The 27195-nt window shown below is 34.6% G+C and overlaps 7 protein-coding genes and 3 non-coding genes across 11 annotated transcripts; 8 read left to right on the forward strand and 2 right to left on the reverse strand.

Moving 5' to 3' along the window:
- Positions 1–559: 559 nt before the first annotated feature.
- LOC104785677 (uncharacterized) lies at positions 560–3471 on the forward strand. The gene is made up of 7 exons (XM_010510936.2): positions 560–1384; positions 1478–1669; positions 1920–1971; positions 2074–2405; positions 2491–2632; positions 2725–2850; positions 2932–3471. Exons 1-7 carry the CDS (start codon positions 1363–1365, stop codon positions 3314–3316), a joined length of 1251 nt encoding a protein of 416 aa, XP_010509238.1. The 5' UTR covers positions 560–1362; the 3' UTR covers positions 3317–3471.
- A 30-nt stretch (positions 3472–3501) lies between these two features.
- Positions 3502–6056, reverse strand: LOC104785678 (ribosome biogenesis regulatory protein homolog). Its single transcript, XM_010510937.3, has 8 exons — positions 5832–6056; positions 5222–5372; positions 5092–5143; positions 4830–4958; positions 4557–4674; positions 4094–4277; positions 3882–3995; positions 3502–3775 (listed from the first exon to the last, which is right to left on the reverse strand). Exons 1-8 carry the CDS (start codon positions 5930–5932, stop codon positions 3650–3652), a joined length of 975 nt encoding a protein of 324 aa, XP_010509239.1. The 5' UTR covers positions 5933–6056; the 3' UTR covers positions 3502–3649.
- Positions 6057–13074: 7018 nt separating this feature from the next.
- LOC104785679 (O-fucosyltransferase 19-like) lies at positions 13075–18615 on the forward strand. Its single transcript, XM_010510939.3, has 10 exons — positions 13075–13995; positions 14789–14861; positions 14943–15013; positions 15105–15193; positions 15282–15414; positions 15500–15732; positions 15820–16296; positions 16380–17214; positions 17596–17640; positions 18246–18615. The coding sequence occupies exons 1-8, from the start codon at positions 13402–13404 to the stop codon at positions 16627–16629; spliced, it is 1920 nt and encodes a 639-aa protein (XP_010509241.1). The 5' UTR covers positions 13075–13401; the 3' UTR covers positions 16630–17214; positions 17596–17640; positions 18246–18615.
- Positions 18253–18615, forward strand: LOC104785680 (protein transport protein yos1). Its single transcript, XM_087513179.1, has one exon. The coding sequence runs from the start codon at positions 18253–18255 to the stop codon at positions 18487–18489; it is 237 nt and encodes a 78-aa protein (XP_087369305.1). The 3' UTR covers positions 18490–18615.
- Positions 18571–20811, reverse strand: LOC104785682 (heme-binding-like protein At3g10130, chloroplastic). The gene has a single exon (XM_087513178.1). It carries the CDS (start codon positions 19465–19467, stop codon positions 18718–18720), a length of 750 nt encoding a protein of 249 aa, XP_087369304.1. The 5' UTR covers positions 19468–20811; the 3' UTR covers positions 18571–18717.
- Positions 20062–20155, forward strand: LOC147943285 (small nucleolar RNA snoR26). Its single transcript, XR_015558830.1, has one exon. It is a non-coding gene; the product is annotated as a small nucleolar RNA snoR26 (small nucleolar RNA).
- Positions 20208–20309, forward strand: LOC147943286 (small nucleolar RNA snoR27). The gene has a single exon (XR_015558827.1). It is a non-coding gene; the product is annotated as a small nucleolar RNA snoR27 (small nucleolar RNA).
- On the forward strand, positions 20361–20461 carry LOC147943287 (small nucleolar RNA snoR27). The gene has a single exon (XR_015558828.1). It is a non-coding gene; the product is annotated as a small nucleolar RNA snoR27 (small nucleolar RNA).
- Positions 20812–21168: 357 nt separating the features above from the next.
- Positions 21169–23795, forward strand: LOC104785683 (uncharacterized). The gene is made up of 7 exons (XM_010510943.2): positions 21169–21489; positions 21637–21916; positions 22153–22311; positions 22410–23067; positions 23145–23251; positions 23345–23404; positions 23499–23795. The coding sequence occupies exons 1-7, from the start codon at positions 21313–21315 to the stop codon at positions 23531–23533; spliced, it is 1476 nt and encodes a 491-aa protein (XP_010509245.2). The 5' UTR covers positions 21169–21312; the 3' UTR covers positions 23534–23795.
- Positions 23796–25593: 1798 nt separating this feature from the next.
- Positions 25594–27195, forward strand: LOC104785684 (uncharacterized). Of its 2 annotated transcripts, XR_015598402.1 has the most exons (3): positions 25615–26393; positions 26724–26811; positions 26912–27195. XR_015598402.1 is itself a non-coding variant. In XM_010510944.3 (2 exons), exons 1-2 carry the CDS (start codon positions 26008–26010, stop codon positions 27132–27134), a joined length of 609 nt encoding a protein of 202 aa, XP_010509246.2. In that variant the 5' UTR covers positions 25594–26007; the 3' UTR covers positions 27135–27195. The 2 variants fall into 2 exon arrangements, 1 of the variants encoding a protein (XP_010509246.2); XM_010510944.3 differs by lacking the exon at positions 26724–26811 and having other exon boundaries at positions 25594–26393.

The following is a 27195-nucleotide window of genomic DNA, read 5'->3' on the forward strand; positions in this document are numbered from 1 at the left end:
TAATGATATAAAATATTCTGTAACATGTCACAAAAATAGCTAATTTTTTTAAAAAAGTTTTTAATTTCTAGATATCCATCATTTACATTTTGGTTGTTTGATTGACTATTAAAATACAACAATTGATATTATTATTCATAAATTTGAATATATATATATATATGTTATGTGTATAAGTGAATTTGTCTATTGTATTTGTAATTTATTGTTAATAATGTTTTCTATATATTACAAATCTGAAAGTCTAATATTATTTTGCTAAAATTTTCTTAATTCAATTTTTTAAAAATTTAAATTATTAAAAATATATCTATAAATTAATAATTATTAATTTACACTATAAAATAATAATCATTAATTTATAGATAAATTAATATCACTATAAATTAATAAAATATCTTGGTCCTAATATTATTAATTTATAGAGGTTTTATTGTATTATGGACAAAAATAAATCATAGAATATCAATTTATTAGGGATAGAGGGAGTATGTTTCTAGCATCCACACTCTAATAACATCTACTATTCAAATGTTGCCCCCTCTCCAAAAAAAACAACACTCAAACGATGTATCTTAGTTCATTGTTTTAAAACTGATAATCTTGTATTTGTATGAATGACATCTCCACACTCGAAAACATACACCAAAAGCAATCTATAAGAAGCTGTAACCATCATCTAATGAACTAAATTGATGCAAGAATCATGGGCTTAAAAAAAAATAGTAAAATAAAATTGTCAAAATACCCATTTTGTGTTCACTCCTAGTCTCCTAGACAAACAAAGATGCTCTTCATAAAAAAAAATTAGTAAAACAAAAATAAATTAAGGTCAACTATAATAATCAGACGAAAATAATGATAGAATTGTTCATAATTGAAATGGTTGGAATGATTTAAATATGAACGAGAAAAAGATATGTTGGCGATATGTCCCATGTGATAAAAGCATCCATGTGTATGTGTTATTTTTCATTCACAACCTCGTCGTTAAGTAGTTTGTGTTGTCTCCATAACCCACTTGCTAAAATGCGCAATAATTTCCCTCGTGAATCTCTGAATTCTGAACTTTAGCTTTACGTACTTTAACAAGTAACATCAAAAAAAGTGGGTGTGAAATCTTCAACGGCTTCACACGTGGCATTTAAGTACCCGGTTCTACCCGGACCTTATCTGATCCGACCCAAACCCGACAACAAAACCCGCTTCTCTCTCTCTCTCTCTCTGTTTCTTGTAATGTAATGAATTTTCCTCACACGGAGAAGAAGAAGATTGAATTGGTTTTCTTACTCTCTAAGAAAAATCTCTAAGTTCTATCTCTTTATTTGGTTTGCTTGGAATACAAGGGAGAAATCGTAATCCATGGATAAGCCTCTGCTTTCAGGTAATTTAGAAGAAAACTATCATCTCCTCTGTGTAAAATCTCCTTTTGAGTTCTCTGATTCATAATTTTGTCTTATCGAAATTCTCATTTTAGGATCAGAGAAAACGAATGAATCCGATAGATGGGATTCGTATCAGTACCTGCAGAGAAACAGCTCCTCTGCTCGTAACCCTTCTTTCGCCGGAGCTGGCGTCACTGTCGATGAAATCCGTACCGCTTCCGCTGTTTCTGATCCTCCTTCTCTCTACCCTCCTGTTATAAAAACCCCCGTTTCATTACCCACTCGTAAGTCTCCTTCCATCTTCTCTGATCCTTCAAAATTTTGTATTGCCCTGCCTTTAGTTTTTGTTGATTGTGTTTTCTCTGGCTTTTGATTTTGAATTTTTGATCATCCACAAATGTGAAAGTTCCATCATTTACTATAATAATCACATCCTCTCTCTCGTGGTTCTTGCAATTTTTCGTCTTTCTGATGATTCTGATGACATAGAGTTGATTTACATTAGCTCTGTTTATAATGCTTGGCGTTCTACAGCTCAAGCTATTGGTTATCCAACTGCATCTGGAGCAGGTCATGAATTGCAGAGGTAAGTCTAGTGATAAAATGGTTCCTACGTTTGATCTTCATTGCTGTTGTCATCTAGCATTAGCTAAACGTGTGTTGAACTTATGTAAATTTATTTTTCCAGGCAGTTTCTTGATGAGATTGAAATAAGGGAGCTGCTTATTGATCATATTGGCCATCGTTGTTGTTGGGGAAGCCGTCCTGCTCGTACATGGAAGATTCGTTCTGTCGAAGACTGCAATGTTTATGTAGGAACTCTTGACACTTTCATTGAGGAGAGGGAAGCTTTAACACAGACAGTACCTTTCAGTGGCGGAAATTTGAATGGAAAGAAACGTGGAGCTGAACCAGGGTTATGGGAACTTGATCTGAGATCACAGTTTCCTACTCTGTTTGTTCCGTATAAAGAAACTCAAGTCCCGGTTCCTAATTCTGAGACTGTTGAGAAGTGCAAAAGTAACTATATTTATGTCCATGATTTACCATTAGGACAATTTGAATCTTGTAGAGACTGATGAGGCTGGGTATAATTCATCCACAGGTTGCACAGGAAGAGGAGATGTAGTATGTCCAACATGCAATGCCGATGGAGAGCCGGGATTTTACAAGGAGAAGCAGGTGATGAAGTGTCCTGCTTGCTATGGAAGAGGTTTGGTTGCTCATAAAGATGGATCTGACACAATGTAAGTTCATATAAAGAACTCAAGTTTCATTTTGATGGTTGCAATATGCAAACTGTGGCTCTATTTTATAGAAAACCTTCTTTTCTCCACAGATGCGCAGAGTGCAGCGGTAAGGGAAAGCTTCCTTGTCCAACTTGCCAATCTCGCGGGTTAATCAAATGTCAGACTTGTGACAGTACTGGTTCTCTTCTTACAAGCAGTATCGCAGTTGTGAGATGGTAAGTTTTACAAAATTCTTAAGAACATATACCTTTGTGTAGCAATTGTAAGATTTGATTTTTATTTTCGGGGTTTGACAGGAAGACTCTGTCGAAGCGAAAGGTGAGTGCAACAAGAGGGGCTGGTTCAGTACCAGAAGAAGTATTTGACAGAGCAGAAGGAGTTCAGCTTTGCAACACACAAGCTTACCAGTGCACGCCAGCATATTTTGCAGACTCATATTTCCTCAACAGGTTCTCCTCAGAGGTTATCTCATTAAGAGCTGAAGTTCCACCAACGGCTAATGTGGTATGCGAGAGACACACCATATCTGTTGTACCTGTAACTCGTGTCACCATGGAAGACCGTGGGAAAGCATTCAGCTTTTACATAATCGGTTTTGGTAAAGAGATATACTTGAAAGATTACTACCCAGCAAGGTTCTGTTGGGGTTTGTGTCCTTGTCTTGAGTGGTTAAAGGTTTGAAAAGACAAAGTTGATCTTTGTTCTTGGCTTCTTGAATGTAAAGACACAAGAGAGAATGCTTGTAAACAGAGGAGTCAATGTGGTATGTGTATTATTGTGGACAAAAGACAATTAGATGGGGAAATTGAGAGCTTCAAAGTGAAAATTTTACTGTATATTTCTAGACCTTGTGAGCTTTAAGATTGTTTTATGGTGCAAAATGAAGTCAATAAGATTGAAATAAACGTAAAGATAAAGTATTACTGTAACAGATACGGAGCAACTCAAAATTTGTTTTGTGATAGAAGATGAAGACAAATAGAAGAAGAGTAAATAAGACATAGGAGAGTCTCTTCACTTGGCTTTGTTGGTAGGCTTCTTGGTGATGTCCTTCTTAGGTTTCAACTTGTCTGATCGTCCTGACTTGTCTGACCTTCCTGACTTCTTCTTCTCCTTCTTGACGTTGTACATGTTTATCGCCTAAATCAAATTATATGCAACAGATTAACACAATCTTTTCACATACAAACATCAGAGGCAATAGATCAAAACCAGAGAGGAGAGCTGAGAAGTATTTTGGTTTTACCTTGCCGACATTGAGGATCTCATGCGAATGCTTTGAGATTATCTTGCTAAGTACATTATTAGTCTGTTCTTTTTCTTGGTTAACAGCCCCGCGCCCTGCTACAACCGGTAAATACTGCAAATATCCCACACAAATATCATCAACAGATATGGTCATTTAGTATTACCCTATTACATGTCGAAAACTTGAGTAAAGGAGTATTGCTGATTTACCTTATGATGTTTGCCCTGCTTCTTAGGAGCTTTTTCTCCAGGTAACTTTTTATCGAATTTTCCACCACTAGCGGTTGAAGTAGCGGCTAAACCTGCAACGTCTCCAAGTTCATCCTTTCCAATTTTCTTTGGTTGAGATTTTGTGCCTGATATGGGTAATGATGTTGCAGCAAGTTGGACATGGCTGCAAAGATTGTTGACCCAGTTAGATATCCAAAAACCATGAAACAGGTGGTATGATACCCCCACGTTGAGCATAAAAATGAACAGCTCAAACCATAAAACTGAAGATATGCATGGACAACAAAACAAGCAACTAATCAGGCTTAAACTCATAAAGACATCCTATATGGAGCTAGTATTGAGTTTCCGTCAGATAAAACTTAAAGTTTAGCAACTATATTGGTGTACTATCTCAGGCAAGGATAATATTTGCGATATACCAATCAAGAAGGTGTTTTACCTCGGTAAAGCACCAGCTTTTTCAGCTGCCTTTAAATTCTGAAGTCTATTCTTTTGTTGCTTTCCAACTCTCTGCTTTTTCTCGTCTAGTCTCTTGGCAAAAGGATCTTCTCCTGGTTCTGCAGTTATCCAAAAGCTTTCATAAATAGTAGGAAAATACAACTCCATATAAAGCATTCACACTCAAAGAAATTAGATTTCAACAATGTATCTAACAAGATTAGTCTAGGTGCCAAAACAACAAAGATAAGATAATTTTTCCCTCAACACCTACCATCTGTTGCCTTTGCTTCAATAATGGGAACATCATTATCATCGTTAACACGGTCGTACCCATGGCGACGCTTGAACTGATCAGTTTGTTCGTCCCAGACAACTTTGTCCTTCTTGCGCTTCTGTATACCTAAGAAACAGAACCAAGAACAATTTCAAACAAAATAAACATCAGTAACTTCAAACTATAGAACAAAGAGGTCGTCAACCAATCTAAATCTCAAGCTTGCAATCTTCAAGACAATTTCTCAAATAGCTTTTACCTTTCTTAAGCGCAAATTCTTCCCACTTTGTCGGAGGCTTAGGCCTTGGAACCTGGAAAAAATATAAGGTTAGCATACTTAAGTACAACATCCATTGTTGATAGTGACAACTAAAAAAAGAAGGTCTTACATGTTTCTCTCTAGGAAGTTTGGTAGTAGGAGGAGGCAACTGGACAATAGGACCATCATTAGTTTCAGTTGAAGGAAAGTTGAAAAGAGCGTTAGCTATTGCCTGAACAAGTTTTCTGGCCTCCTCAAGGCACTCCTTCACAAGCTCCTCCCTAATATAATTCGAAGAAACAAACACTCATTAAGGATAGCAACAAAATAACAGAAACAAGTAACTCAACTCAAAACAATATTATGTGATAGCGACACAGCATTGTTTTAATTAGATAAGATTGTAACTCAGAAAGATGATTAACTCCCAAAACTACTAACAGCACCGAGAGAGGCCGCTGAAATTAACAGCCAACACACAACTCATGGTTTAAGGTGACTTCAACAGAACATAAAGAGACCTTAGGAGTCTATGAAAAATCAAAGCTTTTCTATGAAAAATGTTATCTTTTACTTCTCTAATTCAGTAATCGTTAGTATGAAGCTAAACCCACCTTCAATCAACTAATCAATACAAAAATATGTATATATATGTATATATATCGAGCCGCCGCCGCCGTCGCCGTTAAAAAGCTTAACACAAAGGTTCAGGGAGATAGATAGGACGAGAAAGGACGAACCTTGAAGAAGGAGCAGAAGGGAAACGATGATTCGGATTGAAACCTAGGAGATTTCCGACATCGATATGGTATATTTGGTCTGTCTCCGTCTCCGTCTCCATGTCTTTTCTCCGGCGCTGTGTTTTGGAATTGAGAGTGGGGAGGGAGGCAAAGAAAAATCCCAAACTGTTTTTTAGGGTTTTGCGATATTTTGAGTTTTAAAACCTTCCTCTCTCTCTCTCTCTCTCTCCAACTTAAATAACGGAAATTTGCAATTAAATCCTTTTCTTACCCTAAACATTCAAAAATATATTCAACTTTCAAAATTTAACATTTAAGTACTAGATTTTAAAAAATTTCAGTCTGTTTTAAAAATTCCCGCCTAGCACCGATTACGCGCCGCAAAATCGCTAGGTACACCCTCTCCACCTCAATTAATCACTAATCCCCGTCTAGCATCGATTATCTAATTATATCTATCTAATTCGATTATAATATGTCTAATCCAATTACTTCCCGCTTAATTTTGTATATAATGATTATTTTTAGAACCAAATATAAATCAAATATGTATTTTTTTTGTTATTTAGATATTTAAATTAAAAGTTTATGATGTTTTACAATAACTAATGTATAAAATACATATATTAAATATTATATATTTTATTTATTTATTTATTTATTTAATAAAATTACCCTAAAACTAGTCCCCGATTAATCCCCGTTTAATCTCCGATTTTTTCGCTACGCGCTAGACCCACCCCGACCGTCCGACTAGTGCCTACCGATTTCTAAAACAGGTCACACATAATCGTGTGTTATTTAATAATTAACATTGTTATGTGTTACCGTAAAACTAACATAAATATTTTATCGTAGATTAGGAAATTTCAAAATTGTTACTAATTTTTACCCGGTCCGAAACTTTTGTTTGGTTTAATTCTCATCACCATGATAATGTTAATACCTTGTTAAGAATCCCACTTCGATTTAGGTTTTTCTTTCGTTTTAGCTTCATATACCATAGTGAATAAAGAATGATAGCCATGGACTAATGCTATAGTCATGAAAATCCAAAAAAAACTAACTTAACTGAGAACATAATGTAAAGATGTTCGAACATGGAACGACGGCCCAACAAAGTAAATTAAGGTTTGAGGTCGAGACCTAAGACTTTAGTCTTTTGAATAAAAGGTATTTGGTTCACTTGAAAATTTTGTAATTATGTCTTGTAAATAATGTTTATCCAAAAGATAGCTAAAAAAAGACAATAGAGTAGACAATCGTCTTGATCATGACTTAATCAAGGGGACCAACTTGTTAAGAAGGTAATGACTGAACCTATGGTTCGACTTCCACATATCAGTATATCACATATGTGTTTCTTATATATATGAAGATTTATTAGACTAAAGTCAGTATTTAATAATGAGAGAAAAAAAGAGTAAATAGTTGATACGAACATCTTTACATTATGCAAATCCAAAAAAAACTAACTTAACTGAGTTTTAACCAGAGGAAATAAAATAGTTGATACGAATTTTATTTGTATATTATAGCGAGTATAGTTGTTTCTTTCATATATTCCATTAATTTCCAACTACAATTAGAGATGATTTGATTCAACTTTTCAGAAGAACAGATGCATGTGAAAATTTAGCTTCTACGAAAATCTTGATTATATACAAGAACATGACCGAAGGTACAAAAGAAGTAAAGCAATGCTCCTATCCAGCTAATCACACCGAATTTTGCGTGCTTATGTCTTCGTTATGTTCTCTCTTCACCTGCAACGATCACTTCCCAAAATAAATCATTTCAATGCAGCATGAACATACATTTGAATTTTATGTTCATTTTAACAAAATTATTCTTGCTCTCTTCACTTCTTTCTTTGAAAGAAGAATGGTGCATATCATTATATACTCCAATAGTTTTTATATCATTATATACTCCAATAGTTCTTTCCTTTCTTCAAGAAAGAACTAACTAAATCACCAAACTAGTTTTTAAAAATACTTCTTAAGAAACAATTTAAAAAAAAAAACGCATACATCATCCACAAATAAGAGATTTCCATATAAAACCAAAATCTTCTAGTTGCATTTTAGCCTTAAGAAACACAATTCTACCGTTTCTATATGATTGGTTAATTCACAAACGAAATCTTGTTATAAAAGCAATTTTATCTTAACATAGGTCATCAAGTTCTAAAAGATAAACAAAACGTATATCATTGATCTACAATTAATATAGGAATAGGAAAAATGATTGACAGCTACGTCAAGTATATGCCAACACATTGCCACACATACAAACAATATAAATGTTTTATTAACTACACGAATTATTGTCATTACATACGGACATGCATAAACAAACATGAGTTATGTGTACAACACCATAACCATCTAATTCTAATACTTTCTTTGCCGGAATTTGGTGTTGACCGGTATTGACCGGTGTTGACCGATATTGACCGGCGTTGCCCAATTTTTTTTTTTCATAAACAACAAAAATCAACAAAATAATTACATAACTTTACTAAAAGATTATATAATAAAATTTTACTACAAAATAGTATAACATATATACATTTTCCTTTTGTAAATTCAAAAGTTAGTTTTAAAATTTATACCATATTATATTTATTATATATACAAAAGGGAAATGTATATTTGTTATGTACCATATTATATTTGTTATATACAAAAGGAAAATGTATATTTGTTATAATACTTTGTAGTAAAATTTTGTTATATACAAAAATTTCCTTTTATATAACAAATATATTATGATATATATAACAAATGATGAGACATATAATTTTTTCTTAAAATCTTTTGGGTTAAAAATGTTCATAGACTTTTTATAATTGAGTCTAATTTGTTTTTTTTTGTCAAAGTATATTGCACCTTGCTATATATTTAACTTTGATTTACCATTATTTTTATATACTTGTTATATAAAAATATTTAATAGCATGCTACATAATAAAATATAATAGGGTATACAAATGATATGGTATAAAATTAAAAACCAAATTTTGAATTTATAAAAGGAAAATGTATATTTGTTGTATTATTTTGTAGTAAAAATTTATTATATAATTTTTTAGTAAAGTTATGTAATTTTTTTAAACTTTTGTTTTTTGTAAAAAAAATAAATAAAATTTTTTGGTCAACACCGGTCAACATTGGTCAACGCCGGTCAATACCGGTCAACACCGGATTCCGGCAAACAAATCATCGGAATTAGATGGTTATGGTGTTGTATACATAACTCATGTTTGTTTATGCATGTCCTTATGTAATGACAATAGTTCATGTAGCTAACAAAACATTTATATTGTTTGTATGTGTGGCTATGTGTTGGCCAATACTTGGCGTAGCTGGCAAACATTTTTCCATTAATATACGTACATTCATTTACATCCAAAATCTGTTTACATACGACAATATTCATAGAATACAAGTATTGATTTTTAATTTTTCTAGCACAACACAATATATTTTGTATATACCTCGTCCCAAAGATATACAAAATGATTTTGGTATTTGACTTACGCAAATGACAAGTTCACATGTTTGGATCGAGAGAGATCGTGTATTGGCCGTCTGATTCGGATCGAACGGCCATCAAAGGCACGAAGAAGATGCAGAATGACGAATTTCACGCTGGTGCTTTTGCCGACCGGCTTGAGATCCGCAAAGTGTTTGGAATGTATACACGTGGTAGCAAGAGATAGGAGGCTGATGATGTACGTGTCCATTTATATTGGCTGCAAATCTAAGGTTTGCCCCACATGATAACATCTTAATCAAATGTTAATTGTACGTTTTTCATTTTCTTGTGTAAAAAAAATAGCTAAACCTGAAACATTTAAAGGAAAAGATAATGCTTTTTAAAACATGTAGTGATAGCAACTAAGTTGGATTGTTCATTTTTCCAAATTAAAAAATCATAATAATAATAATTAAGGGTAAACGAACGACATGTGTGGCGTGGCACATGTAGGGGTGTGGGGTGAGTTAGTGGATCGGGTATGAACCATTCTTGTTGTGGGATAGGTTATAACTATATACTTTTAATTAAGAGGGTATATTATAAAGTTTTGTTCATTCTTAAAATATTGATAAGTTTGCATGTAATTATAAAATAAAGGGTGATTGTATATGTATAGTGAAATTGTCCTCATGAGGTCTGCCAATATATAAGAGTTTACACTTTACAAACTCAAGAAAAGGAACAAATTTACGTCTAGTCTCTTGTTTCAAAACGTATTTTAAAATAAAAAAAAGCAAAACATATTTCTCTATGCGATCTTATGGACAATTTGTTTCATGCAAAGATCTTGAAGGAGATAGCACTCTCTTCCATCTCCGGCCAATAACCTTTTCTGCGTGGTCTCTTTACCCGAAAAAAGGTCCGATTGAACTATTGTTTATTATTGTCTATGGTGAATTAAGAAGAGACAAATATAAGATATCATTTGACCACTTCAACCCGATCGAGGTTTTTGTTATTACATCGTTCGTGACAATGGTGATCTATGATAATATATTCAGGGGTTCCTATCTCAAAACTCATCTGTCGCTGGCTTTATCTATATAAAATGTTGAAGAAACCATCACGGACGCTAAAATTAACATATGCGGATTTGGAGGCCAAACATAAAAGATTCATTTTTGGATTATGAAGGATTTGGAGCATCTAAATATAAAGAAACTCGAAAAAGTGGAAGATAAATCTAAGAGCAAGTTTATTGGGAGGTTCATATAAGGGGAGTTCTTAAATTTTTTTTTATGAATTAATTGTGTACTGTTTGGAATATAAGAACCTATGATCTTTTAGATAAAATTTTTTCTTTTATTGGTAGGTTCTTATTTTGGGTCTCTTATTTTTGAAAATATTGTTTCTTATTTTTGAAAATATTGTTTTTTAAAATTTTAAAATTTTAAATAGAATAGAAGTGGTATAAATGTGTAAACATTTAAGATTTTATAAAAATAAAAAAAAAAATATTTCATTTTTATTAATTTTCAAACATACAAAACATAATAAAACATTAATACATATTACAACAAGAGTCACAAGAGTCAGATATATTATTATGCCACTGAAACATAATTCAAATCGCCTCTCTTGCATCCTCACGAATCCAGATTCAATCGCTACCGAGAGAGAGAGAGAGCGCAAGAGCGAGAGTGAAAGAGAGGAAAAAAGAAAAAAATCGAAGGGGAAATGTTTTTTTTTTTCCTTTTTGTATTATTCTTTCAACCAACTGAATGGTGACACGTACCGCCCCTTAAACCAAGATTCAGTCTCTTATATAAGGGGAGATCTTACCATTTTTCTTCATTTCTGATTAATTTTTTTTTAACAAAAGACTAAGAGCTCTTCCCTGAACCCCCGATAAATCTATATATACATTTTTGGAGACATTTAGCAAATAAATCCTAGAGTTGATACTTATTTACAAGGAATGCCATTATCATTAAACTTTAAATTAAAATTTAAAACCAATATTTTGGGCTAAACAAAATTTCCTAAAATATCTCAAAAATCAATCAATGACTAATTACAATATCTAATTAAATTAATTACAATATCTTCAATTAATTCTTTACTATCCTTATAACCAAACACAATTAAAAGATTTTGTTTGAAATATAAAATATATTTTTTTAATTAAAATTATGATTTTCCTATCATCTTTGTTTGATTATTTAGTTTACTTGCTTTAAATCATCATAAAATACATAAAATTAATGTAACTATATTTTTTTGCATTTTTTCTTTATTTGGATTTCGAAAAACATGCATGTTTTATTTAAGCAAGGAAGAAAAATTGTGTTTGGGTATGTAGCGGGATGAGTTTGTGTATTAATAAAATTGAAAATTATATAATTAATTGTTAGTAAATCATCAGTTCATTGTTTTGTTTAAACCATCGACTTAGAATATTAGGCATATCTAATTGAGTTTATTAAATTACGGTTATGTAAAATAAACAAGCAGTACTATGTTGTATCACAGATTATATTCTGAATTTAACAATTTAAATTTGTAAACCTAAATTTTTAAACCGGTAAACCTAAATAATATATAGATATAAGGGATATACATTTAAAATTTACAAAACATTAGTCATATATATATATATATTTAGTTTACTAAACATTTATATTTATCCTTTATTTTTAAAAATATAGTCCCGCGGTGTACCGCGGATTAAAATCTAGTAAGGCCTAATCTTACAGCAAAAAATATATTAGCGTCCGACTTTTTCGTCGAGAAGCATTGTGTAATAGAATTTGTAAACAACTATTTCTGCAACATGTAGTTTATAGTGTTTTCTCTATACTTAGACTTCCATTAGTAAACATAACATAATCCCAAAATGACATTTTGGTAGTATTAAAAAATGCATAATAAAATATCACATGATAAAATTACTATTTTAAGTTGTGTGGTTGTATATATTTTGCAGAAATGTAATACTACTTTACCAATATACACTTATATTTTTAATGAATTTTAATATACCTTAAGTTGTATTTGATAAGAAACATAGAAATATTGATAGTATATTAAAAATATTGTTAGAGGGTGTATTCGATACTATAATATTTCGAGTGATTTGAGTTTTCATGAGATTTTAAATGATTTTGATGATTTTACGGAATTTGATATGATTTATTGTAAAAAAATTTAAAATCCCACCTAAAACATGAGATTTGGATTTATGTATTTTTAACTAAACAAATCTTCCAGAATCCCTATAAATCATTAAAATCCAAATCCAACTGTTTTGAATAACACTAGATTTTAAAGTAATTTTTTAAATCATCAGTTTAATAACAGTGGATTTTAGTAGACTTTTTAAATTTTACACAAATCACTTTAAATGTCAATTTGAATACACACCCCCCTAAATATTTTTTGAAAAGGCTTTAAATATTAGTAAACAATTCTTTTCTTACATTACATTTTTTTTATTTTTTACATAAAAATAAATTCTTAACCACTTGTCATAAATAAACAACTAAAAATACATATTATTTTCACAATAAATTTTTACTTACATTGTTTAGGTTTATGCCATAACTATGTTATTAAAGTTGATCTTATAAGACTAATCAAAATAAGAAGTTCGCATTTGGGAAATTACCCACAACATAACTAAAAAAGAATGTAAAATCAACCAAAAAAATAAATGATTAGCAAAAGGTCCACACACACACATACATACATAACATAAATCTAAACTATGTATATAAATACACAAACTCACCAAAACAGAGAGATTAGAAGAAAAAAAAAAAGTTTAGACACCTCTCACAGCTTATAACCGAATCTCACGGTGGCTAATACAGAAACCCCAAAATAAAACCATAACATGCCCAACCACTACTAACACCCCTCCTAAAAATCAAAATAACACACCAACGAACTTATTAAACAAACAAACAAAAACAAAAAAAACCATCTTTTTTCTCTCTCTCTCTCTTCAAAAAAAAAAAAAAATCAATCCTTTTTTCAATTTGGCGCTTTCTCGGAGATTGATTTTGCTTTCTCAGGCGGCGATATGTCGGCGGCCGGTGCAAGCCCTTTGGCCGTTGCACCAATCATTGCCCCTACAACCACCACACGCCGCCGTGTCGGAGATTCCTTAGAAACCACCTCCGAACGACCCTCCATTTCCTCCGATTACTGCAACAACAACACTGTCAACATCTCCGTCTCCCCTGATTTAGACGACGGAGAATCCGGTTTACAAGGCGGCGCGTGTTCATCACCTTCCTCAATTGGTTCCTCCTCTAGCGGATCCCACTACCACCACGATTATCATCACTACCATCATCATCATCCGACGATTCGGTACCTTCTCCTACGTAAACTGCGGTTACCGTTTCTATGCGACGGTGGCGGATCAACGGCTGTGGTTGGTCAAGGTTGGTTCTTTTGTTCAGGGAGAAACATGGGTCGTCGGATCTTGGGTCTTCTCATGATCCTCGTCGTCGCTTCTCTCTTCCTTAGAGTTTCTCTCATGAGTGGGCGCGTCGTTGACCACGCGCACCGGAGAGATTTGAATGAGCTCGTCGTCGTACGTGCGTTACACGAAGATTGGTCAATGGCTCAACGTGCAATGACGGAGAACGTCGTCGTTGAAAAGCTTCCCGTAAGTTATATATTCCTTGCATTTTGCAAAATTCATTTCCCCGAGAAAAAAAAATCAAAACTTTAAGCTTTACGCATTTCAGATGCTCTGTTTTTGATTTTGATTTTCCCGAGAAAATTAGATGAGAAGAAAGTTTTGAGCTTTCTGATCAAAACCCAGAAAGCGTTTTGTTGCTAATTTTTTCCTCAGTTTTTCTAATTTCGTTGAAGAGTTTTTGTTTGGGGGTCAAAGATTGGATTTTTAACGGAAATTGGCGCTTTGTTTTTTTTTTGTTTTCTGTCTTTTTCTCGGGAAAATTTCTAATAAAAAGTGGGGTAGGATTACAACGTGGAATTCTCAGAAAATCTCTAATGATTGCGTCACTGATGATAGATTAAACTAAAACAAATCATAATCATATTAGCTTATACCAATCAAAATTCGTTTTTTTGCATAGAATCTGAGATTCGTTAATAATGAATTTGACGAGGAATTAGTCAAAATGAGCAGCCTTTTAGTTTGGTATGGTCGTATGGATTACCACTTTCTACAGTTTCCCATTGACCATCGACTATGTGTTGCTGGAATGCATTATTGAATATAATCTAAAAAAAAGGCCTGAGATTTTGTTCTTTGTGTCAAATCTGGTGGATGGTGAATACTAAAAAGGAAAGATCTTTAATGTTGTTGGGATGATTGAAATTTTATAACTTTGACTCTAGATTTATTACCTTTGGTTGTTTCTGCAACGTATGAAAGCCACACTCATATCTATGTTTTGACTTGATTGTCCGCTGATTTGGCAATTTTACAGATTCCGGAAATATGGCAGAAACCTGAAAGCGGAAACTTTCACCAGTGTGTGTCACGTCCAAAGAACCGTTCAAGTAAAGCCAGTTAACTTGCATTTCCTGATTTTTTAAACCAATAGCGTTCTAGTTTTCTGAAAATTTGTGTTTTGATTTCAGGGCTGCGTAGGAAAACCAACGGCTATCTTTTAGTACACTCGAATGGCGGATTGAATCAGATGAGAACTGGGGTGAGTGGAGAGTTCATGTGAAAAGTGTGTTTTACAGAGATTTGATCTCTGTTGTTTCTTATCTTGTTTTTTTTTTTCATATGAAATGCAGATATGTGACATGGTTGCTGTAGCAAAGATTATGAATGCGACTCTTGTTCTTCCTCTCCTTGACCATGAATCTTTCTGGACTGATCCAAGGTTTTATCTTATTTACTCCTACACAACAAATATATTCTCCAAGAAAAAGAAGTAGAATTTTGAAGAGTTAATTCTTTGTGATTTGCAGTACTTTCAAAGATATTTTTGATTGGAGACACTTCATGAACGTATTGAAAGATGATGTTGACATTGTCGAGTACTTACCTCCACGATATGCAGCCATGAGACCTCTCCTCAAGGCTCCTGTTTCTTGGTCCAAGGTCTCTGCTTTGCTTCTTCTACCATTTCCATAAACGGGGTTTTTAGCGGCTTTTTGTGTGGTTAAAAGTTTTGTGCATTACGCAGGCTAGTTACTACAGAAGCGAGATGTTACCGCTCTTGAAAAAACATAAGGTGATAAAGTTCACACACACTGATTCACGCTTGGCCAACAATGGCTTACCACCATCAATCCAACGGCTGAGATGCCTTGCCAATTACCAAGCATTAGGGTACTCCAGAGAGATTGAGGATTTAGGGAAAGTTTTGGTTAACCGGTTACGAAACAACAGTGAGCCTTTCATTGCTTTGCACTTAAGGTACTGTGATGTTTCTTTCTTTTTGCATCCCTCAGTTTCATTTTTTTTTGACACGGAGTGGTTAAAAAACGAGAACTTGAAATGCAGATACGAGAAAGATATGCTTGCCTTTACAGGCTGCAGCCACAATCTCACAGCTGGAGAAGCTGAAGAGCTGAGAATCATGAGGTACAATGTTAAACATTGGAAGGAGAAAGAGATTGACAGCAGAGAGAGACGGATCCAAGGCGGTTGCCCGATGTCTCCTAGAGAAGCAGCCATATTTCTGAAGGCAATGGGATATCCATCCTCAACGAATGTGTACATAGTTGCTGGTGAAATCTATGGAGGAAACAGTATGGATGCTTTCAGAGAAGAGTACCCAAACGTCTTTGCTCATTCAACTTTAGCAACTGAAGAAGAGTTAGAACCCTTTAAACCGTACCAGAATCGCCTGGCTGCGTTGGATTACATTGTGGCACTTGAAAGCGATGTTTTTGTATATACATATGATGGGAACATGGCTAAGGCTGTACAAGGGCACCGGAGATTTGAAGGGTTTAAGAAGACTATCAATCCAGACAGGTTTGAATCATAATCATTCCTTTTGCAATATTGCCTTTTTTTTGTAACGTTTTGACTGATATGAAGTCTAATGTGAATGGCAGGTTAAATTTTGTGAGACTGATAGATCATTTAGACGAAGGTATCATGTCTTGGGATGAGTTTTCTTCAGAGGTGAAGAGATTACATAATGGCAGGATAGGAGCTCCTTATGCAAGACTTCCAGGTGAATTCCCTAGGCTAGAAGAAAACTTCTATGCAAACCCACAACCAGATTGCATATGTGAAAAGTCTCAGCCTGAGCAAGTGTGGAAATCATCAGGAGAGTCAGATAGATGGAAGAAGAGTGCTTGAAGATAGAAGACACAGTGAAACACAATACAAACACATATTGATTCAAAACCTTTTTTTTGTAGCCTTCTTGTACAATATAGGAAAAAAGAAGAAGACAAAATTCTTGGAAGATACTTTACAAAATGTGTAGAATTTGATTACACCATACAGGGAACATCAAAGATATATAGCAATTTTTGGTTTCTTACTTTGTGTATCTCTTCAGAACAGCTGATTAGTCGAAAGAAAAGTAAAAAAAATCCCAATGGAGATTTTTGATTGTTCCTTTCAAAAAAGGAGCATGATTTGTGTAAATCAGTATTCTTTCATCTCATTGTTGTTATAAGAAGATTTTTCAGAGCTTTCTTGATCAATCATATGTAAAAGAGTCAATAGGACTATTTTAAAAACTTGGTTCTTTTTACTGAAGGCATGTGGTCGGGTTCTGACCCGAATAGAGTCGAACCGGGTAAACCCGGTTCTGTTTTTTTTTTCGTCGTTGAGAGTTGGTTCAAGTTAGAAGGATGTGAAAAACAAAATAGATCGCAAGCATCGTCGTCTCTTCATCAAGATATCTCCAATTCGATTCTCATCTCACCTGTAACTGTAAGTAATCTCTTTCCTCCTTCTTCCTCTACTTCTCTCTCTGTCTCTTCAACTGCTCATTTTATAGCGTTTGAGCCTTTCAACGGGTGATTTGGTGGAAAAAAACTCGATCTTTTTTTTTGGGTTTGAAATTTAAAGCTAATTGCTAGATTTGGGGTTTATATCTTTAGTGGTGATCGATCAATCGATCAGTTTGATTGAATTTATTAGAAATCTTGGATCTTTCGATGGAAAATTATACTTACGATTGTGTGTGAGCCTCTCTCTCTATCTAGAACAGGATTTGGATGACTCTGCATCTAATATCATTTGTCTTTAAATTAAGTGAATCCAGGACTTAGACTGATGTTTATTGGAATCTGTTTTTATCCGTTTCTGCAGATATTTTTAGGTTCAGGAGCTAAACATCTTGTTTCCTTAACTCGGGTATGCATTTGCTCTCACAAAGTATTATCTGTCTTAGCCTCTTGTTGCGTTGTTTTTACAATTCCCTTAGTCTAAGTATTAGATATGACGTCTCCAATCTCGCTTGATTCAGCTATTAAAAATGATGATCCAGTTTTTTTTAGTTATAGGTTTCACAATGTTTAACCTATTCCCATGAGAGAACCATGTCAAGTGTTCTTAGTTTTCTTGCTATTTTGTAGTTGCTTTATGTGATTCTACTTCCCTCTTGAGGATTGTGTTACTTGGTAGTTGGTATGATGGTAATGGGCGCAATCGTTAGACAACATTGGAACACTAGAAACACAGTTTTAGATTTCAAGATACCAAACAATGAAAACTAGGACCTGCCGAGATCACTGTTGAGCTTTATAGTAGTAGTAGTATTGCTATTGGTTCTTGTTCATTATTAATGTGGTAGATTCAAAGATTTTGCCTTTGCTACATTCGTGGCTTTCTTCTAAAATGGTTAAGATACAAAGGCTCTTAAGAGTTTTCTGTATCTTTCAGAACACCATATATTCAAAATCACTGCAGTTGCTCATTATGTATGCATAGTTTCTGATTGTTTTCAATCATTTCCACAGAATAATCATGGGCTTCTGGACACTGATGGAAGGATTGCTACTATTCGCAAACGCACTGGCTATCCTCAACGAAGACCGTTTTCTAGCTCCCAAAGGATGGACACTTGCAGAGCTCCACCAAACAGGCAAAAGAAACTCTCTCAAAGGCCAAATCATTGGTCTCATCCACGCCTGCCATTACATGAGGCTTCCTCTCATGCTCTTTAACTTAATTGTCATTGTCTTTAAGCTTTTCTCCGGTTAATATGATCAAAACCCCTTTTTTGAATAATTTTTTTCAATCCACAACATTTCTTGTTCTTGTCCCTTGCTAAAGATTAAGCAGTTTCTTGTTTGATTCACTCATTCTAAAGGAAAATTTAAAACCAAATGGTTACATTGTATACATTATTGGTATGCTTCTTTCAACTACAAACACACAAAGTGAAACAACAACTTCTTTGAGACTAAAAGCTCAACACTTTGGATCATTTCATTCAACAGGAATCATGACCTCGTTGGTCCTGAACGGTGGTAACGTCCATGGAGGATTATACCTAGCAAGAACGAAATCGCCTGTGATCTTAAACCCATCTTTCTCAAGATCACTCGTAAGCTTCTTCACCTTCTCACTCACCACACTCTCCGACGTAGTACCACTGAACTTAACAACACCGTACTTCCTCCCACCTTCCTCCCTAATCACAACCCTCTCATCCGTCGGACGCGGCGCCTCCTCCGCCTTCGTGTACTTAGACGGCAACAAAAACTGCATCGTAACCATCTTCTTCTTCCCTCCTCCATGTCCATCACCTTCCTCCTTAGTCACAACCGGAGAAGTCATCTCAATCTTCTCACTCTCTTTCGTGATCACAGGAGCAGTCATAGCAATCTTCTCACCTTCTTTCGTGATCACCGGAGCAGTCATAGCAATCGTCTCCGGCTTCTCGTTCTCCGGTTTGCCAAACACGCCTATGTACTTGGCCAAAACCTGAAAGCCTCCGTCTTTATCACCTTTAAACTCCGACGCATCGTATGTAACCTCAGCCGCAACCGCCGGTGGATATTCACGGATCTCGTAACCGTCGCCGGATTTAGTAACCGTGTATTTTGGAGTCTCGACAACGATTTTACCAAAAACCATACCCATTATGTAAGTTTTACCAAAAACTATTCCCATAGGAGAAGAAGTATTTATCAGTTTTGTTCTTTCGGTTACTAAACGCAAACGTGTGGTTAGCATTTATCTGATAAGGTTTTGTGTATAGTATAAAATATTTCAGTTTAGTAGTTTACTTATAGAAGAAGATACAATTTTTTCTTTTGATATAACTCAAATCATATTTTTTTGGCATTTGGGTTGAATAATCAGAGACGCGTCATGATGGTTTTACTAACTTGCGTTATGACTACAAATTTACAGAAGTAGTTTGACACGTTTCTGTGTTGTGTGGTTCAGAGTTCAGAGCATTCATTCGTTACGTGGAGGTTGTGGTTCCACGACAAAGCTGAGAGACTATTATACTGTACTCGGTGGATTTTAAAAACGGCACGTATGTTTTTTGAGAACAGCACGTATGTTTAGCGTATCCTTTCCATATTTAAGGATTAATAATATATCTGTTACCAAACAGAAGGGTAGGGTTCCCTTTTTCTCGGCGTCTTATATATAAATATATTTCGCGACCTAATGGGTTGAATCTGAGAAAATTCGTACGGCGATTTTGACCGATTCTTTCGTTCGTCTCTGATTAAGCTAGTTGTGGTAGATTTTATCTAGTTCGATCTTAGTTTTATATTGTGAGATTTCTTGGGTTTTTGTTTGTTTTTAGTAGGGTGAGCATCGGTGATGAATTCACGAAAAAATTGTTATCCTTGCACTTTGATTGCTAGTGAAGAAACAAATGGGGTTTTCAACTTCTGAGATGCTCTTACTTTTTTCAATTCAATGTTCGGATTGTTTTTGGTTTGATTTGTGTTAGGATTGGATCGATGATTTGTTAGTTAAAAATACTGCGTTATCTTTCTGCAAGTCTCCTATTAAAGGATTTTGAAGAAAAAACAATAAAAAAGCTGAGATCCAATGTTTCTTATTAAATCCCTTGTTTGTTTTGGTTTTGGTTGGATGGTTGTAGAATCAGATCAATGATGTCAATTGAAAATACTGCGTTATCTATCTTAAAATCTCCGAAATAGTGGAGTTGCAGACAACTAAACAGAAAACACTGAGATCTGAGTCTTAGCCTAATTCAATTGATATGGTTTTGTTGTTGTTTTAGTTCTTAATCTTGGTTTTTGGGTTTTGATTTCTCCTTGAATGATTTTCTTGGACATAAGATTGAAGTTTAAGACTAAGTAACTTAAGTAACACATTCTTAAGAATAATGGCCTAATGGGATAATATGATTTTGTCCGCTTTCGAAAGATTAATCCGGAACAGAGCTCGGATATGAAATTGTTAACACAAATGTAAACTGTACAAGGAACATAAAAAAAAAGCATATGTACTAATAATGACTCAATTAAGCCCTTTAAGTTCGGTTTGTGATAATTTGATAGCCACAGGGCAAAAGACTGAAAACACAAAAGAAAATCTAAAATTTAAACAATCCCTGAATCCCAAGGTAGGTTCGAACCCGCGACATGTTCTTCTACTCTGCACTCAACCAGTACTTAATAACCGGGATAACCGGGTTTTGACATTAAATAGACCGATTAATTTAATTTCACTACATTTCGACCAAAAATTTTAAAAACTTAACTAACTACTACTAGTAGGCAAAAAAACACAGGGTTTTTAATCAAACGATTGAAAAATACAAACGAACCATCCCAAACCGGACGGTCCAATACACTAAAATCGAACGGTTCAGTGAACGTAAATGGTTTTCCAATTTTGGCCCTTTTACAGAAAAAATTTTAGCTTCACCCGCCACAAGAAATCACCCGGCAAAATCGAATTAAACCGTTCCAAAATCTCCCGCTCCCTCCTCCTTTTCACCTCCCTCCTTCGTCTTCTTCTTCTAAGTTCTAATCATCTTCTTCCTCTCACTCTCTCTCGCTTCGCATTCACAATCTTTAGAGAGAAATGGCGAAAACAAACAGATCCAAGGCTTCAGAGCGTATAATAGGCAACGGTGAAGTAACTCCGATTCAAGTCGCGTTCCTCGTCGATCGATACCTTTGCGATAATCGCTTCTCAAGAACCCGATCCCTTTTCAGATCTGAAGCTTCTTCTCTCATCTCTAACTCTCCTGTTCGCGAAGTAAGCACCTCAATCAATTTTAATTTCTCTCTTCAATTTCTTAATTTGATTCATCTATTACCGAGTCTTAATTTGATATTATCTTTCATTTTCTCAATTTGATTCATCGAGTCTTACAGTTTTTTTTTTTGTTCGATTTCGTTTTAGGTTCCGAACAGTTTGTTACCTTTGAATGAGATTTTAAACGAATACATCTTTCTCAAGAAGGAGAAGATGATGATAGATCAGGAGAAATCGAAACTTGACCAAGAGAAATCTCGCGTTCAGAATCTATTGAATGGGATGCAGGATGTTATGAATGCTTATAACTCCACCGCCGTCGCTACACCTCCTCCTCCTCCGGCGATTGCGGCGGTAGCTCCGACTGATAACCAACTGGTTACTGCTTCGACTTCTAAACAGAACAACTTTGGTGTCTCTTCTTCAGGTAAATTGAAGATTACTTACTGCTTTTTGGTTTATTCTGGAGCTGAATTGGAACCATCATTGCTTGTGTTGAACTTGATTGTTACTTGAGCTCTGATTTTGATGTAGAAGCTGTTTGACATAGATTTATAGACTTGGTAACCATTACTAATGGGTTGATTTTGTATATTGGTTTGATGTATCTGGAATCTGGATGTTGTTTTTGTGGAGCTAATGATATATGTTCTTGTTTTACAGGATGCACTGTGTACAACACAGCTAATGTAATAATGCCAGTATCATTACCAGGAAATAAAAGGGTTGGGAGTTTCACTGCACCTTGTTTAAGTCAGTCTATAACCAAAAAGCGAAAGAGTCCTGAGGTTTCTCTTGGAGCTCCTTCTGTTTCTAGGAAAGGTAGTTGTGCTTCACTTTATTCTTTATGTGATGATGATGATACCTTTAAGTCTTCATAATCCTTAAACTTGATTTGTGTCTTCTTTTTCTTAATACAGGGATGAAAAAGCTCACACAAGCTGATAAGGTGGCTAATTACTTGACGTTTCAAACATCATCTGAAACAAAAATGCCTGTGAACAACGGTGTAGCTAGTAAGTCGTCTGATCTTATGCCAAGTGTGGCAAAGTGTTTGTTTAACAAACCAGACATGTTGTCTCCTCCGACCAGTTCAGCTTGTCCGAGGACACCGCAAAAGCAAGCATCTAATCAGAGTGATAGGTCTGTCAGTCCCCAGCAAGAAGTTACTCCTACAAACTGCACAATTGTTACCAAAGAGAGAATCACAGTTAGTCCTCTCAAAGAAATTGGTTCTTATACAGTGGAAAGGAGCCATATGGTTTCTTCGTTTTCGCCTGTGAAGTCTAATCTGAAAATGTCGACTAAAAGAGATCATGTGAAAGGAAGGCTCAACTTCGATGACACTGAAGCCACAATGCACTTAGATGCACCTGTTACTGCTGACATGGTTTCAACTTCCTCATCTGGCTCTGAAGCAGAGGCTGATTTGTTTGACATAGATTTTTCCAACATAGATCTTCTGAGTGAAGACTTTTCATTTTCGGAGCTACTAGTCGATTTCGATCTTGGTTGTGAAGAAATGCCAGACCCTTGCCTTCCACAACCATCTAATTTCCACATAGAGAGTGCTTCAGGGTATATTTTCTTCTCTTTGGCTTACTATACCGTCTGAACTCTGCCATTTACTTACTAGATCCAATTCTGAATCACAGGTCATCTCCTGAATCAAGAAACACGAATCAAGAGAGTGACCAGGTTGTATCAGAGTATACATCAACAGTAACAGAAATGACACAAGGGAAAGACATGAACACACAAGGTGGGTTTAGAGTCCTGTATTCATTTAATATATTAGATATATAGAATGCTATAGCTGTTCTCACTGATAAACTCTTACTGTTTCAATTTGCAGGATCTGACTCCATGACTACTGTGAAGTCTATAACAAAATGCTTACGAATCTTAAGTCCTGGTAATTTCCCATTCTCACTGTGATCATATAACCATACTAGAGATCTCAATCATGTATCTTTTTGTCCTGACATGACAATTTCTTCTATATGCAGCCAAGAATTGCAGACAGAGAGCCACAATTGACTGATTTTGAGAGCTCCAACTTAGATCATTTTCAGATGTAATGTGAGAATGTAGTAAGTAGCCCTTTGGTTGGCTCCTAGCTAGTTCTAAATGTAAGTTATGTAAACTATAAATTATTTCCTCTAAGTTAGATTAGTTTTGGTAGCTTAATTCTCTACATGACGACTATCTATAAAAGTAGAAGTAACTTGTTATGATTTAACAATTCATGTATCTATTTGATTTACCACCAAAACTATCTGAATCAAACCAAGAGTACTTCTCCAGCTTCTCCACTTTTTTTTTTTTATTCTGTCCACCTAATTTGGGCCACCAGCCAAATGTTTCTGTTGAACAACACATATCATTCAAATACTTCCAGTTTCTGGTCTTGTTTTAACAACTTTTCCAGTTTTGAACATGAAACTGTTGAGACAGAGCAACTACTTGTGTTGTCCTTTTCGATGTTTATTAACAAACAAAACATAAAGAGTCAAAGCAAAAAAAAAAAAGAAGGAATTGGGCAGATCCGGCAGGATATATGAGTAACACTCGCACGAGGTGATCCATAACCTTCATGTCTCTTAGTTACAAAATATATGTACTAATTATAGATTTCATAAAGTGTTGAATGAATGTTTTTAGGTATTCAATCATATTTACTAGGAAAATATTCGATGTTGTTTGTTAGAACATGAATATGAATAACAAATCGTTAGAGCTTTGTGGCCCGGCTCAAAAATTCTGCAGATCCTGTGCTCTTGCACCCCTAGCATATGTGCTAAGCCGGGCCAGATACTAGCTCCCATATATTCAACATGCTTAGTTTCATGAATTGGAGGAGTTAGTACATATCTCATCTCCTCTCTTGAACAGATAACGAACTTATTTAATTAAAATATTTGTCATTTTGATAGAAGAAAACTCCAAATATAAAGATTCAAATGAAACAAAAAATAGGTATGTCTTGTCATTAGAACTAGACCCACCAATTTGATAAACTGTTGTTTTCTTAATTTATTTTATTTTTTGCCATCAAAATTCGTTTTACCCTTTTTGTTTCTTTGTTTCTTTTATTCCTTTTGGTGGTTCAACATTTTGACGTGGAAAATGAGATTCCTATTTCTTTTTAGTTTTAATTTGTATGCCTTTACGAATAAATAGTTATTCCTTGCTTGTTTGAAATATCTTTCTTCCTCATAAAATATAAAATTTTAATCTAAAAAAGTTTTATAGTATCTCTGTTTCTTGGGTAGCTAAGCTAGTAACATCAATCAAATACTACACAGCTCTTTTTTTTATTGGTAAAACATAGCTCCACCGTTTAACTTCGTGGCATGGCCTTCATAATGTTGTGACAAATCCACTTGTGGATGAAGTGTCTATTGAAGATGAGAATGAGGACCAAAAACAAAATCAATAGAAACTGATAGTGATATTAAAAAAATTGGAAATATATGCACATGATATTATTGTAGTGTACACACAAACGCAAAAGCCATCATCATATATATCTCGTTTCTCAAAAGTGTTTGGCGTAATAGATCGACATTAAAGTTGCCGACGAGCGTTGAGGAAAATTACAAAATAGTAATGACTACGATCATTTGTTTTTTTTTTTCTTTCTTGGAAACACGTTAATAATTTTCGTGAATAGGAGGATCATCATCGGAGTAAATATTTTCAAACATTTCTCTTGGTAAAAAAGTTATGGTAAATCAAGATAGGCGAAACTGTTCAATTCAAAATCTAGAGTTTATATATGGTGTTACACTGTTACTCCAAGAAAAAGAAGACAACGAAGTCCTACAAAAAGATGACTCAAAACCGGAGAGTACGTAGCGTTTTCAAACCATAAATTTTGCTAATAGTACCATCAATGAAAAATCAAAAGACAACAAAACAAAAAAAAAATTGGCCGTGATTAAATCGATCGGAGGCCGGAATGAGTCAAAGTGTATCCAAAACAAGAAACTTCACAGTGTAATGACATAACTATCCCTATACGATTTCTATTTTTATCATTCTTTCAAGGACTGAATCGGACTTTCCAAAAACTTATGTAATGATCACGCTATATGAACCGTTGGATACGGGTGTAATCGAGACGCTTAAACATTGTAATACCATGGAACGTATAGAAGAATCTCTAACTCGTAACAAACAAATCCCTTAAATTTGGTACAAGCTGGTGAGAGATAAACAGTTGGGGTTCTCTTTTCTTTTTCTCTTTGCTTTTAACTATTTAATATCTTCTTCCTTAATATATAGCAATAGTTTTCACTTTCACTTATGTTTCTTTAGCTTATTATTAATTCCTCTGCTCCACCTCCACTACTACTACTACTCACTCCTCCTACAACCTCTTATTACTTCTCAGTAAATAATATAATCTTGTTTTGTTGGTTAGACATCACCAAATCCACCAAAAACCCCACTTCTTTAAATCCCTTCTTCAGTTTTGTATTGACTGTGGCATTAGACCAAAAAAAAAATACAATGACAGACATCGATTTAGAACAAGGGGGAGCTTTTGGATATCACCACCGGAGGTCATTGGACGGAAGTGACGCCAGCGTTTATTATTCAGACGGGGAAGACGTGACGTCATGCTACTCTTACTTCTATTCGACGACTGGAGGATCGTACGAATACGAAGGAGATCAGTCTAGGAAAGTGTCGTCCGTGATGAGTTCTTCTTCGGAGATAGACGATGGTGGTGATAATGATGCGACGGCGCCACCGGAGAAAGATTGTCGTATATGTCATTTGGGAGTGGAAACGAGCGGTGGAGGTGCGATTGAGTTAGGGTGTTCGTGTAAAGAAGATTTGGCTGTTGCTCATAGACAATGCGCTGAGACTTGGTTCAAGATCAAAGGCGACAAGTAATTATATTAAACCTACTTTATTTTTAATTATTTTTCTTGAATTTTCGAGTTATGAGTTTTGATTAACTTTGATCATAATTCTTGTTAGGATTTTTAGGAGTTCTTGTTTTTTTTTTTCCATTTATTTTAGGACGTTTTTTATTGATCGTTATCTTATTTTTGTGTATAATATTATTGACTTATTCTCTAATAATTAATTTTCGATTTAAGGAATTTGTCAAACTTTTGGAAATTTTGGCATATGTGAAGCGTAAGTTGTTTAGCTAGAGGTATTAACTTAAAATGTTTTCTTCTTTTTTTTTCAATGTACTTTTAAATTGGTTGCAGCTAGGTAAACACCACTCAAAATTTCACGGTTAGAGGTATTAATTGTTCTCTTATTTGGTAAAGAACTATGAGCCATTAATTTAAGCACGTAAGTTTTTGTGAGTTAGTTGCTAATTATGCACCCCAAGAGTTTTGTTTACTTTATAGAAAATTAACATACAAGATACAACATATGTTTACTGAAACAGAGTATGCGAGATTTGCCAATCGGTAGCCCGAAACGTGGGCGGTGCAAACGAAATGGTTGGGCCAACAACGATGGAAGAGATAGAGTTGCGAAACAGCGAGGACACTGGGGCGGTGGAGAATAGGTGGCAGCCACAGAGAATGGTGAATTTAGTGTTAGCTTGTATGGTTTTTGGGTTCTTTATATCATGGATCTTTCATTTCCACGTTTCCTCTTCTTCTTGAACCCCCAAAACATATATATTGATGAGTCTTTGCAATCAAATCTATACACTCTACTTTAAAA

Source organism: Camelina sativa, chromosome 5 (assembly GCF_030686135.1).
Source record: "Camelina sativa cultivar CO46 ecotype springtype chromosome 5, ASM3068613v1".
NCBI classification, from domain to species: Eukaryota; Viridiplantae; Streptophyta; class Magnoliopsida; order Brassicales; family Brassicaceae; genus Camelina; species Camelina sativa.

Excerpts from the sequence above, each read along its gene's own strand:
- LOC104785677 (XM_010510936.2), top strand. The coding sequence starts at position 1,363 with ATGGATAAGCCTCTGCTTTCAG. Across the intron at positions 2,406-2,490 it reads GACTGTTGAGAAGTGCAAAA|GTTGCACAGGAAGAGGAGAT; the intron begins GTAACTATATTT and ends ATTCATCCACAG. Across the intron at positions 2,851-2,931 it reads AGTATCGCAGTTGTGAGATG|GAAGACTCTGTCGAAGCGAA; the intron begins GTAAGTTTTACA and ends GGGGTTTGACAG.
- LOC104785678 (XM_010510937.3), bottom strand. The coding sequence starts at position 5,932 with ATGGAGACGGAGACGGAGACAGACCAAATATACCATATCGATGTCGGA. Across the intron at positions 5,144-5,221 it reads AACTTCCTAGAGAGAAACAT|GTTCCAAGGCCTAAGCCTCC; the intron begins GTAAGACCTTCT and ends TATTTTTTCCAG. Across the intron at positions 3,776-3,881 it reads AGATCCTCAATGTCGGCAAG|GCGATAAACATGTACAACGT; the intron begins GTAAAACCAAAA and ends AATTTGATTTAG.
- LOC104785679 (XM_010510939.3), top strand. The coding sequence starts at position 13,402 with ATGTCGGCGGCCGGTGCAAGCCCTTTGGCCGTTGCACCAATCATTGCC. Across the intron at positions 14,862-14,942 it reads ACGTCCAAAGAACCGTTCAA|GGCTGCGTAGGAAAACCAAC; the intron begins GTAAAGCCAGTT and ends TTTTGATTTCAG. Across the intron at positions 15,014-15,104 it reads TGAATCAGATGAGAACTGGG|ATATGTGACATGGTTGCTGT; the intron begins GTGAGTGGAGAG and ends TATGAAATGCAG.
- LOC104785680 (XM_087513179.1), top strand. The coding sequence starts at position 18,253 with ATGGGCTTCTGGACACTGATGGAAGGATTGCTACTATTCGCAAACGCA.
- LOC104785682 (XM_087513178.1), bottom strand. The coding sequence starts at position 19,467 with ATGCTAACCACACGTTTGCGTTTAGTAACCGAAAGAACAAAACTGATA.
- LOC104785683 (XM_010510943.2), top strand. The coding sequence starts at position 21,313 with ATGGCGAAAACAAACAGATCCAAGGCTTCAGAGCGTATAATAGGCAAC. Across the intron at positions 23,068-23,144 it reads CACATAGAGAGTGCTTCAGG|GTCATCTCCTGAATCAAGAA; the intron begins GTATATTTTCTT and ends TCTGAATCACAG. Across the intron at positions 23,405-23,498 it reads CTTACGAATCTTAAGTCCTG|CCAAGAATTGCAGACAGAGA; the intron begins GTAATTTCCCAT and ends TTCTATATGCAG.
- LOC104785684 (XM_010510944.3), top strand. The coding sequence starts at position 26,008 with ATGACAGACATCGATTTAGAACAAGGGGGAGCTTTTGGATATCACCAC. Across the intron at positions 26,394-26,911 it reads TTCAAGATCAAAGGCGACAA|AGTATGCGAGATTTGCCAAT; the intron begins GTAATTATATTA and ends TTACTGAAACAG.